The sequence below is a fragment of the Leptodactylus fuscus genome, chromosome 1 (genome assembly GCF_031893055.1).
Source record: "Leptodactylus fuscus isolate aLepFus1 chromosome 1, aLepFus1.hap2, whole genome shotgun sequence".
In the NCBI taxonomy this organism is placed as follows: Eukaryota; Metazoa; Chordata; class Amphibia; order Anura; family Leptodactylidae; genus Leptodactylus; species Leptodactylus fuscus.
In genome coordinates, this window is record NC_134265.1 from 311,431,257 (window position 1) to 311,447,447 (window position 16,191).

Consider the following 16,191-nt stretch of genomic DNA (forward strand, 5'->3'; position numbering starts at 1 on the left):
TTGCCCTGTTTTCTACATTTCCGTCTCAAGATCACTATGCATGCTCATGTCCTGGCAGAAACACAATTAGATCTCCATGAACATTGGCGGAAAATGAAAAAAATTGTGTGGTACAAGCTTAAACCTGCAAATTTTTGTTTCAAAATAACTTTATTCACAGTCATCAACAAAGTATATACAGATGTTATATACTGAGTTACAATATACAATAATACATTACATATTCATACTCCATAGCACACTATGATATACAGCGAGGAGAAAAGAAAACATTCAACATTATACAACATCATGCACCATGCTAGTGTACCATAAACTTCCCAACATATACGTGTAAAGCAATTACAGCATACAGACATGTGGGGGAGGGGGTAGTCACAGGCCTGAAGCTTCATTGCAATACAACACATGGGGAAAGACATAAAAGACATTCAGACATGTGATGGGATGGGAGAGAGGGGGAAGGGAGATAGTAATCACTGACCTCAAGCTTTATTGAAATCCAACACCACACATGGGGAGAGAGGGGGAAGGAGAGGAGTATCAGCCCTCTTCTTCCTCTTCGCAATTCAGGCTATCCATTTTTAATTAACTAACAGACTTCTTCCCCTATAAGAGGCCAAGAGACCTCCTCCCCCTTGTGTCGGAACACTATGTATCTACCTGGAGCGTACGACCTCCTTCCGAAAATCAGAAAACCTGCTGGTTAATGTCCATGGCCATAACAGAGGTGCTAAAGCATCCAAAGCCACCTTGTCAAGATGGAGGCCATTGCTTGCTCTCTCCACGCCCAGGACCTACCTGTACCAGGATTTGTGCGTGCAGAGCCGTATCAACTTCTTGGGCGGAAAGCCGTTCTCTCTCCTTGGAACAGATATGTGGCGCCGCTTCCTGGAGTTCGCATCTCACCCTTCGCCAGACACTATAGACTGGACTGGCGCACATCGGAGTCCGTAGCCTTCGGACACTCCGTCTTGGCATCGGTTTGCCAAGACCACCCACCCTAGTTGGGGTTATACTTGCTAGATCCCCATCTTGTGCTGCTGTTGGGCGTAGGGGGAATGGTAGATTATAAATGATAATCTGTTTTCCCTTAGCCCAAACAGCAGCACAAGACTCCCACCCATTGTCTATTTTGAATGTTCTCTAATGTATTATATATAGTTATACTTTTTGACTAACACAAGGGGGAGGAGGTCTCTCTGCCTCTTATAGGGGAAGAAGTTGTTAATTAAAAATTCCACCTGTCCTAACAGCACACAGGGGCAGGAACACCCCATCTTGTGCTGCTGTTTGGGCTAAGGGAAAACAGATTATCATTCATATTCTTCCATTATTTGAATAGGAGAGCCAGCCTACGCTCCCCATCCACTGTTACAGCTTTTGGATGTTGCTGTCCAGTGTCAGATCCCAGGTCCTATACAGTTCTGTTTCGCAGCCTGACTCACTGACAGTTAATGGGGATACAGAGACATGGGAAGCACACAGATGTCATTTATTTACTCTGTGCCTTTTAAGCAAAGCCTGGGTGCATGCACACAGTCATGTGCATGTAGCTTTAACTCCTTCAGCACCATTTTACATTGCACTGAGCATATACCCTTATTTAATGCTCAGCGCCATAATAGTGCAGTGCTATGCTGCCATGGGTGAAGGAGCTGTACCTGTGGCATTACTTGTGGATTTCTGTATCACCCAGCTGAGACCCAGGAATAGTCACTAGTCAGAAAAGAGGTCACAGCATCTGGGTGATTCAGGGTACAAAAAAGTCACATGGTGGTCGTAGTTATCACACTTGTACTTTTCCTACACTATGGGCAAAGGTTAACCAGCATTAAGCAATGTGGTTTCATAATAGGACTCTTTGATCCCAGGTTGGGATAGTGTTTCATAACCATTGTAGCCCCATGTGATCTTTATTGAAGAGCAACCAATATAACTAGTTACACCAACATAAGATGTATACTGGTATTCTTGGAAGTTATGTAAACCAGAGCTATATAACCACCTCTCTTCACCCACATTAGAGATGGGGGGGGGGGGGGGGGTCACCAAGATAAGTGGTGGTCCAAGGAATGGCACATACATTTAGAAGACAATATCTTGTCATATATTTGTTAGTTTATACTTTTATTCTTGGCAACCTTATAGCAGCAATTTAAAGTCTTGGCTGGCTACTTGTAGTGGGTAAGGTGAACTATTGTGCGCCTGGCTCTAGCCACATATGCATTAAAGGGATTCTACCATTAAAAACAAACTTTTTTTTTTTCTACTTACCACGTCGGAATAGCCTTAAAGGCTATTAGTCTCCTACCCTTTAGATGTGGTCTCCGTTGCGCCATTCCTTAGAAATACCGGTATGCTAATGAGGTCTCAGCAGCAATGGGGCGTCCTTCATCTGCCTCCTCCCCTTTGTCTGTCGTCTTCTTCGTCATGTCTGATGCCTGCGCAGTCAGCTCTGACAGCAGAGACCCTGTTAGAGCCGATTGCTCATGCTCAGTAAGGTCCGTACAGTCCTCCGATGCGCGAGTGAACTCATCCAGGCGTCGGAGGGCTGTACGGAGGCAGATGAAGGACGCCCCCATGACCTCATTAGCATACTAGTAAGTACCGGTATTTGTAAGGAACGGCGCGACGGAGACAACATCTAAAGGGTAGGAGACGAATAGCCTTTAAGGCTATTCCGACGTGGTAATTAGAAGAAAAAAAAAAAAAAAAAAAGTTGTTTTAATGGTAGAATCCCTTTAAGGTTTCTAGTGTCAGTTTTGTGGTTTTTCACATGAATTTTAGAAAGAAGGGAGAAGTATATTTCACTTCTAGAAAACACCATCTTGCAGTTGTAATTGCATAACAGTTACAACTGGTAGTAGGTAGGAATACTACCTACTACCAGATATTAACTTTCCAATAGTGCTGGTGAAGACAGTTTCCTCAACCAGGGTTATATTATATCCTCTCTCCTGAATTACTTGCATAGAAGAATCAAGTTTGTAAAGAATTTGTCAGCACACCCTTACAAAATATGGAGGATCAGCTAAAATATTGATGAGCTGATATCACACACAGCTATATAGATTATACCGACAGGTCCTTCACCCCTGGTCCACCATCATAGCACAAAATACCAGTTGGATAAGTTTATAATGGACTCTTGTCTACCTCCAGTTACTACCAACACCATAGAAGAGATCTATATCTATATATCCATCTATAGGTATATCATTTAGATGTGAACATAGGGTTAAATCCCCACTCAGCAAAACCAAGTATGGAAGTGTCCACTTTCTTTACCAATATTATCTTCACTACTGAGAAAACAGATTAATGTGACAAATATAAGTCAAGGCACAGGTATCTAGAAAAGTGCACTTTTTAATAATTATGTGAGATGGTTTAAGGAGTAACATTGTTACACACTACACTGTCTGAGCTTTGCATCAGCTTGCTTGAGAGAAATCCATGTATTCAGCGTACACGAACGCAGCTTGGACCAGATCAGATGATTGTTCAATCCAAAGATTTGTGCTGCAAACTGAGCCGCCGCTTCTGGGGACAGAACCGTAGAACATCCAAGACCTGCACAGGAAATGGAAAGCAGAGTAAATTGACTTGTCTTCTATAACTGAGAATGACATAGTCTAGAGAGAATTCACTTACCACTGGGCATTCTCAGGGAAGACCAGACATCCTGTGCGCCCCAGTCAGCAGTAAGTGGGGGGCAGTTAACAACTGGGTATGCAGTGTTTCCAGAAAGGACAGGACCCAAGCCATTGCTTCTACCAGCAACAGCGACAAAAACCGTAGGGATGCCATCACCTAAGAGAAATAGAGGAGGTGGTGTAACTAACAATGCAACAGTCCGCCAAAACACTGCCACACCTGTCCACGTTTTGTATATGGTACTGCAACTCAGCTCTACAGACCAAAGCTATACTTCTGTACCACATGAATGGGACAGGTGTGCTGTGGGGGTATCAGAATACAGTAGCCATGTTCCCAAGTCTGAACAATCCTTTCTAGGGGGTGTTCTCTGATAAAGGCTCACAGTGTTCTCTAAACAAATAGAACATTAACTTTAATGAAAGGTTGTTTTTTTTTGTATCTCCAAACCGGTATAGTGTAATATACATTTACTGTGCATATTTGAGCTGCATTTATGTTTCTAGTAACGAGGTACTTCATAGTGTCCCAACAGTCAGAGCCCATGCCCCAGCTTGTGGAAGAATACAGGAAGTGAAAAGACAGATAGGTAAACCCCTTTAAGATTTGCTAGTTGGGCACAATTATATTTAATTTTTGCATGTTATAGGCCTTATCTTCACCCTAGAAGCGAGCAACAAAAGGTCAAAGGGTGATCTCAGCACTCCTTAAGTGTCTGGTTCAGTAAAGCCCTGCACTCTCAAAAAGGGATTCTAGATCAGCTTTTCTATTAACCTCGTTTCATGCCATGCCTCATATAGCATTAGGAACAAGTTGTTTAATGTGAGTTACCATTTATCTTCTCAAAGGGAAGGGTGTTATTTGACCCAACAGAGCAGTGTATGAAGCTTAATTTCCAAGCTTTAGGTGTTGCCAAACAAACATTCTGTGCACATCTTACCTTCATACTCTGCCTTTATTCTCAGGGTTTCATCAGGTCCTTTATGAGCAGACGTCACCCTCAGCTCACATGGGATGCCATAGTTTGCACAAGAATTCTTAATCTTTTCACAGTGTCCTAGATCAGAAATTGACCCCATCAAGACAACAACCCTTCCTTGGCTTCTAGTTGTCAGAAGGAGCTGAAGAAATAAAATAATGGAAGCAATGTCAGCCAAGCATCGTTATACATACTTCTATCTGGCTATCACTTCCTTTACAATGCATACTTGATAACCCACAATGCAATAGAAATAAAGCCAAGGCTACACAAGAAGTCAGTTTTGTGCTACATCATACTGCTAATGCTGTTGTGGCCCAACAGTCATAAAGCAACCCCTCCTGGATTCTTGTGCAGCTTAATTTACCACCACTGGATTGCAACTGTTGTGCTGCCAGACTCCTATAAGTGTCATGTGGCCAAAACCCACACAAGTTATTTGTGCAATATGGAACTAATATGGCGCATTAACAGCAGAAACGTCATCTATAGCCAAAAATATAGTTACCTCCACTCTGTCTGCAACCCATTCAAAGTTCCTTTTCACCATCTGCATTGCTTCTGGAGTAATCTCCTTTAGATCCCGGTATGTCTAGGAGAGAAGACACACAAAACAAGTTTTATACAGAGTTAGACACATTTTATACATTATAGCACTCCTGACCTACAGTGGACAATACAAGACCTCACTTGTATTTTGGAAGTGGGCTACACACCTGTTTATCCTTTTGCTGGGATTTATCTCCTGCAGGCCACAGACGCCACGAGTCATTGTCAATCACGTCAGCAAGGACGATTTCTTTCTTGGTCACGTCCACACCAAACTCAATCTAGTGCAAAAGAAGAGTTTTAGAGAATTCAAAGAGACCAGGTGAAGTGGCGACATCTCCAGCACCACATGTATCTTACCTTCATGTCCACTAAGGTGCACTCTTGTGTAGACCAGGCTTTCTCCAGAATCTCAAAGATGGCAACTGTGGAATGGCTCATGATGTCCACCTCAGCCTGACCGATCACCAGTCCTGCAAAGCTCAGTTTGGCCGCGATCAGCTGCTCTTCAGACCACTGAGGGTCATTATTGGCATCATCCTACAATAAAAGATCTCAGTTTAGCAAAGCTATAGAAGAGATAAAGATGGTGCATTAAACAATACCATACACAACTACTGATGATGTGGCTAATCTGCATAGAAATGGAGCTTAAAGAGTTTCTCCATCTTAGAGGGATAGCATCTGGTTATAATCCACCAATAATGAGACTGTGCGGAAATAACCTTCACAGTGGTTCACTCATTATACAAGTCAGTGGGGGGCCCAAAGATATGGCATCTCTATAGATTAAGGAAACCCCCTTTATACAATGTTCTTGTGCATTAAAGCCTTAAGACAGACCTTGAAGAACAACTCCACTTTGGGAGGAGAAAATCTGTATCCTTCTGGGACACCAGGATTTCTCTTCAGGAAGGAGCCTGTGGCTATTCTCCTGCACACCCACTCTATGGGAATCATCTCACAGTGAGTGGCAATGAATCCAGTCGCACTGCACTTCTTCACAAAAGCAGTCTTGATCCCTAAGGGGGAAAACAAGCAATTGTAAGAACGGTTCCATCATACCAAAGTTTGTCATGTAGAACTAAATGCCAAGAATAAGTGTGTAATACGTAACATAGCCCTTTTGGCTGGCTAAACACCACCTGGCCACAGAGGTCATATACCTGGGACATTACACCATATGAGGAGCAGAGGTTAATAGTGTGCGAAATACTCGATCATACTGAGAAGTGAAACATCATTTCATCTACTTGTCACCTTCAGGTCAGCAGTGGCTGGAGAACACATGCTCAAGTACATCAGAGCCCTTGGAGAACAGTCTCCATGCAGGTGTTGCCAGTAGAACCCCAACCAATACTACCATGACTGAGTGAATAAATTCCATCCTACAACCTTCTGGAGGAGAAGGTCCCGAGTATATCGTATACGTCTACATCCACAACATGGGATATGGTCACACACAGTTTTGAGCACTTTAACCCCATCTTACCAGCTTCCTGCAGCAGTTTGAAGATACAGCTGGTTGTCTTGTTGGAGATGGAAGCTTTGCCCTCCATGTGGTCCTTCCTGGCTGCATTCCCAGCTGTGATCTGGTCCTTGGACTGCATGAGTACACAGCCAGGGTGATCCGGGAGCTCATACACTTCTTTAGTTTTCCCTTCATTCAGCTTCTTGCCAAGTCTTAGTTCTTAAGGAGGAAGAAACATGTAAAAGGGATACAGGATTATTCATCCAAAGCACTTCAACAATAGGACTATAAGTGATGAAATAAGGAGATTATATAACTGTAGACACATAGGGGGACTTTATTAAGCTCTGTGCATTGATTTAACTCATCATATGGAGTCAGCAAACAAAATACCAGCGAGACGTGTCAGAAGTGAGAATGCTGCCGGTCAGGGACTGGTGTAGATGTCAGTTAAGTAACGCTTTTCTCACTTTTTAGCACCATCTTATTTTAACTATTGAGCTAAAGTTGCCGTCCTAAATGTAGTGCACAGCCTGACAAACAGATGTAATACTGAGTGTGTAGATAAACACACACACACCTACCTAGATCAGCTCTATAGAATGGGCAGGAGGCTGCATCTGGGGCTAAACCTACTAGCTCCAGGGGAAATCAGCCTCCCCCCCCCTCCCAATCACAAAAATACTGATCAGATGTCAAAAGTCTATTATGACCTTATGGGGACACAATGTAGAAGAAAAAAAAAAAAGTTAATGAAACACCCTTAAAAGTTTCTAGCCCACCCATGCTAACCCCATACAAAACAAGCTGCTATAACTAAGTGTAAAAACATTTTAAAGTTTTTCAGTAGCACTGTTATTAAACAGCAGACACCATTTTTCTTTTTTTGTTTTCCCGGATATAAAAAATTTAAAACACATGCAGAAAAATATATAACGCAAAAATAAGACACAGAAATGAGTTGAACAACCCAAATGATCCAGCCTTCAAAAACGCATATACAAAAAAAAAAAAAAAAGTGTCTGGAACCACAAATTGGCCCGGTGCTGAAGTGGTTAAATGTAAATAAAGCCGTATAACCGTGGTAAGCCCCAGAATCGTACTGAAACACAGACTACAGGTGAAGTGTTATTTTTGGCTGCACAGTGAACGCCATAAAAAAAGTCACAAATCCATCCCATTAAATTTTTTTCCAGCTTCCCAGGACATTGTACAGAATTAATGAAGGGATCATGAAGAACAATTTGCCCTGCAAACATGAAGACCTCATGTGCCTCAGAGCAGGAGAGTGGGGTGTGGAAGGGGGAGGGGAGCCAACAAAAATGAAGATTCCTCCAGTAGGAAAGCGTTCAGTTTTAGGGGCAGATCTGGTTTTCTATCCGCCCCCCTATATCCTGCCCTACCTGATGTAACAGCAGTAATACAGCATCCGAACCATCCCCATAGCAGGCACCTGTGCACACCTCACCCCCCGCACAGAGCACTCACCTCCGCCGGACTCCATCTTCCTGATCGGGCTGTCTGTCTAGAGAGAAACACAAACACGATTATAATGGGAGTCCTAAGCGGCCATGGTCACGTGACACAGCGCGGCATGCTGGGACTTGTAGTGCACGCTCACACACAGGCCCCGCGTACACAATACAAGGCCGCCTATGGAGCAGAGGAGAAAGGAAACCGCAGGAGAGGTATACGGAAGATAAAGCCGCACATGGAGATACAAGTGTGATTACCACTCACCACTGAGGAGAAGCCGCAGGGAAATAGACTGAGGACAATGCGGAGGGAGCGCGGCAATAAGGAAGGCTCAGGCCCCGCCCACTTATACCGACCAATCATGTGCCGAGTGGGAGGGGCCTCTGTTAACTCTGTCACTGCTGTCATGACCTGACTATCATGTTATTCCTCTCCTGTGACTGCAGATATAGCTGACAGCCTGTCACTAATACTAATGGCGGGAAACTTACCCTCCCCCTCCTCCCGTCTCTGCACCCCCTGTGTACTGGGTAAAGGCTAAACTCTACACTCGGGAAGGACCTTCTGAAGTCATAAGGTCACATGACTGGGTAGGCGTGTGATTGCTTGTAAGATGCTCCTTCCACATGAAGAAGAGTTGTATCACGTGCAGTGGAGGAACCTACAGAGATGTGGGGTGCAGGGTGGAGTGTGGGGTGCAGGGTGGGGGGGGGGAGTGTGGGGTGCAGGGGGGGGGGGGAGGGTGGGGTGCAGGGTGTGGGGGGGGGAGTGTGGGGTGCAGGGGGGGGGGATGGGGAGTGTGGGGTGCAGGGTGGGGGGAGATGTGGGGTGCGGGGTGGAGTGTGGGGGGGAGATGTGGGGTGCGGGGTGGAGTGTGGGGGGGGAGATGTGGGGTGTGGGGGGGAGATGTGGGGTGCGGGGTGGGGTGTGGGGGGGAGATGCGGGGTGGAGTGTGGGGGGGGGAGATGTGGGGTGCGGGGTGGAGTGTGGGGGGGGAGATGTGGGGTGCGGGGTGGAGTGTGGGGGGGGAGATGTGGGGTGCGGGGTGGAGTGTGGGGGGGGAGATGTGGGGTGCAGGGTGGAGTGTGGGGGGGAGATGTGGGGTGCAGGGTGGAGTGTGGGGGGGAGATGTGGGGTGCAGGGGGGAGTGTGGGGGAGAGATGTGGGGTGCAGGGTGTAGTGGGTGGGGGGAGAGATGTGGGGTGCAGGGTGTAGTGGGTGGGGGGAGAGATGTGGGGTGCAGGGTGTAGTGGGTGGGGGGAGAGATGTGGGGTGCAGGGTGTAGTGGGTGGGGGGAGAGATGTGGGGTGCAGGGTGTAGTTTGTGTATTTAGAGCTATTACTTTAGGGGATGGAAAACTATGATAGAGACTTGGTGGAGTTTTTTTTTTTTTTTTTTGGGGGGGGGGGGTCTGAGCTGTAGGGAATAGTGAGCTTGATACCTTTGTGATATGATAAGCTGCTGGGGTGCTGGTGTGTGCTCCATGTACTGAAGATACATTGGGGGGGGGGGGGCAGGAGGCTCATGAAGAACGGAGGAATCTATAATGTATAAGAGGTGCAATCATGGCAGTACATGGGCGATTCATATTGTGCTTTAGGTTTAAGCCCCACATCGCGGGCTACAGCCCAGCCAAAAAGCCCTGCGGGAAAACCCTCTGTGGAAACTCACTTTACCTCATTGCTTTTCACAGACACTCCAGAGTTTTCCTCTGCGGACTTTCTACTTCAGTTATATTCAGTTAAATCGACCCCAGCTATGAGCTGGAAACACTGGTGTGGGGAGATGTCAGCAGGCCGTTCTGAAGCTCATCAGCTTGGGGGACAGACGGCACACTGCCTCCGAGGTGAGGGATGCCATCCTGGATGAGATGGCAATATGGTTTTCCCCGCTGCACCTGGGCCCAGGCATGTTTGCGTATGTGATAATGGCCGGAACCTGGTAGCAGATCCAGAGCTTGCCATCTCAGACACGGTCCACACATGGCTGTGTATCACACTTAGCTTTGGGGGGTACAGCATTAAAAACAGGTTTGACCATACATGGACTGAATGAACGGCTGTCTCCCACTTAGCATTGGGGGGTTCAGTGGAGCAAAGCTGGATGTTGCGTATATGGACTGATTGAATTGCTGTGTATTCCACTTAGCTTTGGGGGGGTAGACCCTTAAAAATTGGATTGAGCTGATATAGCCTGATTGAATTGATGTCTCCCACTTAGCTTTGGGGGGTAGACCCTAAAAAATTGGATTCAGTGTATATAGCCTGACTGAATTTCTGTCTCTTCCACCTAGGTTTTGGGGTTACACACTGTTAAAACTGGATTGAGCGTACATAACCTGACTGAATATCTGTGTCTCCCACCTAGGTTTTGGGGGTGCACACCCTGGATTCAGGATTGAGCGTACATAGCCTGACCTAATTGCTCTGTATCCCTGTTTTGGGGTTACACACTGCCTGAAAAGCTGGGTTGAACGTATATAGCTGCTACTAATTCCTCTGCATTCCTGTTTTGGGGGACACACCATCCGTGGAAAGCTGGACTCCTCTCCCTGCAGTATATAGCTCTGAAAAGGGATGTTGTTTTTCTTCCGTTTTTCCCTGCCTACTAGAAGCTAATACCTATCTAGCCCTCAGCAGATCTCTCTCTCTCCCTATCTCTCACTGCAAATGACACGAAGATGGCGCTAGCTATTCTTATAAATGGGAGGTCACATCTTTTCGGCGGCCAATGGGTTTTATCAATTTTTTTCAATGCCTCCGTTGTCGTAGTTCCTGTCCCACCTCCCCTGCACAGTTATTGGTGCAAAAAACGTGCCAAGGAAGGTGGGAGGGGATACAAATTTTGCCGCGTGGTATTCTATTGGAAATGAATACCTCGAACGGCCTGATATTCAATAGAATACTATTCGATCGAACAGTGTTCGCTCATCTCTAGTCAGGGTCACTTGAATAATACTGTGCTTTTCTCTTGTGAATCGGTGGCCCCGTTGTTGAGATATCACTAAAAAAAAAAAGGGTGACACTTCAGCAGTGGAAGGATATGCTGGGTTCTGGTGACAGATTCCCTATAAAAAATTCCACCAAATGAATAGGCATTCACAGGAGCACTGGTAAAAGAGAAGCTGCAACACCAGACACAACCCATGTGGTGCAGGGACACAGCAGACAAAGCCTTCTAATCCGGGGCGGCCAAGCAGATGATTAATAAATATATTTAAAAAAATTAACAGCCCAAAAGAACATGGTATGTGGCATGTGGGCACTGCCTAGGCTTGCACCATCTCCCGCTGTGTGCTGCCACTCCCTCAGTGGTATGCAGTGAGCATGTATATGTATAGTTCTATGGACAGTACTAATATCAGCAACTATTTCTGAATTATTAGCCTGGATCTCTTCCACCAGGTCTGTGCTTTTTTTGCTGCAGTCCACTACATGGGGCATTAACCTAAAAACAATTTTGCAGTCCATTTCTCTGTTTGACTGGGTGCATGTAGCCTAAGAAGAGCTGTACCACTGTTAATGGGGGACAATGAACTATCGGTAGAGTCTAGCTAGGTACTTCTGGAGTGTGGGAGGAAACAGGTTGTCTTCTCTTAGCTTCTTGTGGATGAAGGAGTCTTCTCCAATCTTCTGTGGAAGCAGGTGTGTGGAGATGGTGCCTACAAGTGCTACAGCCCTTAGATAGGGAATACAGAGTGGCGTATAGTCTAAGTGGAACAAGGGTCTCTGAATGTGGACCCTGTCTGAGCCATAGAACAGACGGGGCACTTTGGAATTGAGAGATTCAAGTGCAACCACCAGGTCCTCCCCATACCAACAGTGGATCTATATTATAAGAACTGTATCTCTATTGCCTGGAAGCTGTTGGTTGTCTTATTCCTGGTTCACATCTGCGTTTGGTAATCTGGTTGGGAAGTCCACATGGGACCCCCTACCCGAACAGACTACTGAACACATTGGCAAGCGGCGTGCAGTGAAAGCACACAGATCCCCATAGACTATAATGGGGTCCGTGTGCTCTCCGCACACTGTCCGTACAAATCATGCGGACATGAAAGTAGATCACAAAGTACTTTTCTATAGGTATGGACACCGCATGGAGAGCACATGGACCCCATTATAGTCTATGGGGTCCGTGTGCTTTCACTGCACGCCGCTTGCAAATGAGTTCATTCGGGGGGGGTTCCCCATGCGGACTCCCCAAACGGATTACCAAACACAGATGTGAACTAACCCATAGTCATCTAGCCACCGTGACAACTCCTTTTTCCAGTATCTACTATTCCCAGCCTCCGGGATCCCTCCGACAGGTAGCTGCACTGGCTGAAAATACACCCTTTAAATGGTGGTGTACAGATGTCTACGAATCTACAGATTTCGTTTCATCTTGATCCACTTTGTCATGATGAAAAATCAAGATGAAAGATTCTCTTTAAACAAATTTGAGAAAATATAAGAGCGGACACATTGGTCAGTAAAAAAAAAAATGGTTTATGGTTTATTGCACAATGCTAAATAATGCCAAAATTTACAATATAATAAATATACAAAAATGTGTTGTGATGTCCAGATAAAACTTGAACTCACAAATGGGTAGAAAGTTGGTATAAGACTCCTCAATCATCTAACAACTGTCTGGAAACTAAGGCTGGTCTTACACGACCGTAGTGGTGTTTGCGGTCTGGAATTTGCTGATCAGCAACACTTTACTACACTCCAAAAAGTCATTCCGCAGACGTCCGTGTCCAGCTGCACGCGCCCATAGAGTTCTATGGGACAGTCCGTGCCGTGCCGTGTATTCACGGCTTTTGTGGACCTGCTATATTCAGTGCGGACCTCGGTCATGGCACACCACAGATAAAATATCCGGTGGTGTAAGAGGCCGCACTGAATACAATGTGTCCACAATTGAGAACCCACAATTGCAGACTAAACTTACTGTCGTGTAAGACCAGCCTAAGGGTTAGGGGTCGTTCACATTACGGAAAGTGAAGAGGAATTTGAGGTGGTCTTTCACCTCAGATTGCTCTCCAGATTTTAGCCTTGTACATCCTGCGGCAGAGCTTCAGCTTTCCGCCACGGGTTTGCTTGCTGATCAGCCTGAGAAACAATAGGACTAAGCAGCAGTAGTCTTGGTCTGCAGATTCTGTGGCTGAATCCAGACATATCTATTTTCAGATGTGTCCCTCACTGCCTCTCATGGCAGGCAGAATTTTGGGTGGAATCGAACTGATTTTGAGGCAGATTCTGTGAAAGTGGCTTTAAATAATTTTTTTCAATGAGTGCAATTCAGCAATTGTTCTTCATCACTTTATAACACAGTCCTATGCAGAGCACATGTAAGAGGAACCATTGCTTTAGTATGTTATTTCATTGTTTTGCTGGCAGTAAAGCTCTTATTATACAGGGCCACATGGTGCTGGTGGACACATATCTTTTTGTCTTGCTTAAAGCAAGCAATCACACAAAACACAAGCAAATGAACAACATGGTGGCTCAGTGGTTAGTCCTGCAACCTTGTAGTGCTGTAGTCCTGGGTTCAAATCCCGCCAGGAACAACATCTGCAAGGAGTTTGCATGTTCTCCCCATGTTTGTGTGGATTTCCTCCCATTTTACAAAAAAGAGATACTGATAGGAAAAAAAAAGTACATTGTGATCCCTATATGGGGCTCACAATCTACATAAAAAAAACAAGCAAATGTTTGTTCCTCAGGTGATCGGCGGCATTATTACAGGTTGATAAGGTTCAAGTGCTTGTACAAACGTCCATTCCCAATAATCACTTAGGGGTCTTGTTGTTAAGGACACTTATTATCTATGCACTGGATAGGGCATAAGTATCCAATTGCTGGGGGCTCGACCACCAAGTCCCCCAATGATAAGGACAACAAAGCGAAAATCCCCCTGATTGAAACACCAGTGCGCTTATGTGATTGCTACGTGGCTGCCAAGACTATAATCTCTGGCAGCTCTATAGAAGGGAATGGAGCACCATTCACACAATTGCACTAGCGCTCCATTTACAAGGAGGTCTTGGGGGATGGGGTCTTTTGCTTCTCATCGCTGGGAGTTATGGATAAGTGACCATAATGGCACAACCCCTTTAAGACAAGTTTACAGTATCTCCAAGTCTCAGTTACAGTCTGGGTTTCCTAATGTCTGTATATAAGTTCCTGGACAGTCTGTAAAAATAAGGCACAATTTCCAGTGTCTGTGGAAAATCTGACTCTAATTTTTTTTTTTTTTTTTTGTAAATGTTACCAGTGTCTTCATATCAGTATTCAGGGATGTAGACATGTTTTACTTATAATATACACTCACCGGCCACTTTATTAGGTACACCATGCTAGTAACGGGTTGGACCCCCTTTTGCCTTCAGAACTGCCTCAATTCTTCGTGGCATAGATTCAACAAGGTGCTGGAAGCATTCCTCAGAGATTTTGGTCCATATTGACATGATGGCATCACACAGTTGCCGCAGATTTGTCGGCTGCACATCCATGATGCGAATCTCCCGTTCCACCACATCCCAAAGATGCTCTATTGGATTGAGATCTGGTGACTGTGGAGGCCATTGGAGTACAGTGAACTCATTGTCATGTTCAAGAAACCAGTCTGAGATGATTCCAGCTTTATGACATGGCGCATTATCCTGCTGAAAGTAGCCATCAGATGTTGGGTACATTGTGGTCATAAAGGGATGGACATGGTCAGCAACAATACTCAGGTAGGCTTTGGCGTTGCAACGATGCTCAATTGGTACCAAGGGGCCCAAAGAGTGCCAAGAAAATATTCCCCACACCATGACACCACCACCACCAGCCTGAACCGTTGATACAAGGCAGGATGGATCCATGCTTTCATGTTGTTGACGCCAAATTCTGACCCTACCATCCGAATGTCGCAGCAGAAATCGAGACTCATCAGACCAGGCAACGTTTTTCCAATCTTCAATTGTCCAATTTCGATGAGCTTGTGCAAATTGTAGCCTCAGTTTCCTGTTCTTAGCTGAAAGGAGTGGCACCCGGTGTGGTCTTCTGCTGCTGTAGCCCATCTGCCTCAAAGTTCGACGTACTGTGCGCTCAGAGATGCTCTTCTGGCTACCTTGATTGTAACGGGTGGCTATTTGAGTCACTGTTGCCTTTCTATCAGCTCGAACCAGTCTGGCCATTCTCCTCTGACCTCTGGCATCAACAACGCATTTCCGCGCACAGAACTGCCGCTCACTGGATGTTTTTTCTTTTTCGGACCATTCTCTGTAAACCCTAGAGATGGTTGTGCGTGAAAATCCCAGTAGATCAGCAGTTTCTGAAATACTCAGACCAGCCCTTCTGGCACCAACAACCATGCCACGTTCAAAGGCACTCAAATTACCTTTCTTCCCCATACTGATGCTCGGTTTGAACTGCAGGAGATTGTCTTGACCATGTCTACATGCCTAAATGCACTGAGTTGCCGCCATGTGATTGGCTGATTAGAAATTAAGTGTTAACGAGCAGTTGGACAGGTGTACCTAATAAAGTGGCCGGTGAGTGTATATCATTAGCAAATGTGTCCATAAAAATTGTAGTAAGTGATCATTCATTGTCTATAAAACAAAAAAAAAGAAAAAGAAGAAATCAGGCTGACAACCATCATCTAGTATAGAAATGGTATCACATACAGCACTACAGACTGCAGATAATAGTACACTACAGGCAGTACAGTACAGACTGCAGATGGTACAGTACAGACAGTACACTACAGACTGCAGATAGTACAAAACAAACTGCAGATAGTATAGACAGTACACTACAGACTGCAGATAGTATAGACCAGGGGTCCTCAAACTTTTTAAACAGTGGGCTGGAGGCAGAGCAGGTCGCACAGACATCAGGAGCGGTGCCCTCCAATAGGTAAAGTGACGTGCGCTCCATGGCCTGGCCCGAGCTCCCCAGGAGCTTCATTATAAATGCACGCCTGCCGGCGTTGTCGGCGGGGCCAGACAGAAGTGCTTGGTGGGCCGCGGGTCGCAGTTTGAGGACCCCTGGTATAGACAGTACACTACAGACTG

General features: G+C 45.5%; 1 protein-coding gene across 2 annotated transcripts; it reads right to left on the reverse strand.

The window, feature by feature from the left end:
- Positions 1–3,361: 3,361 nt before the first annotated feature.
- Positions 3,362–8,419, reverse strand: PAICS (phosphoribosylaminoimidazole carboxylase and phosphoribosylaminoimidazolesuccinocarboxamide synthase). Of its 2 annotated transcripts, none has more exons than XM_075259364.1 (10): positions 8,400–8,419; positions 8,148–8,184; positions 6,681–6,878; positions 6,032–6,210; positions 5,549–5,728; positions 5,356–5,469; positions 5,148–5,231; positions 4,601–4,781; positions 3,658–3,816; positions 3,362–3,576 (listed from the first exon to the last, which is right to left on the reverse strand). In XM_075259364.1, the coding sequence occupies exons 2-10, from the start codon at positions 8,161–8,163 to the stop codon at positions 3,410–3,412; spliced, it is 1,278 nt and encodes a 425-aa protein (XP_075115465.1). In that variant the 5' UTR covers positions 8,164–8,184; positions 8,400–8,419; the 3' UTR covers positions 3,362–3,409. The 2 variants fall into 2 exon arrangements, with proteins under 2 accessions (XP_075115465.1, XP_075115472.1); XM_075259371.1 differs by having other exon boundaries at positions 8,396–8,418.
- Positions 8,420–16,191: the final 7,772 nt, after the last annotated feature.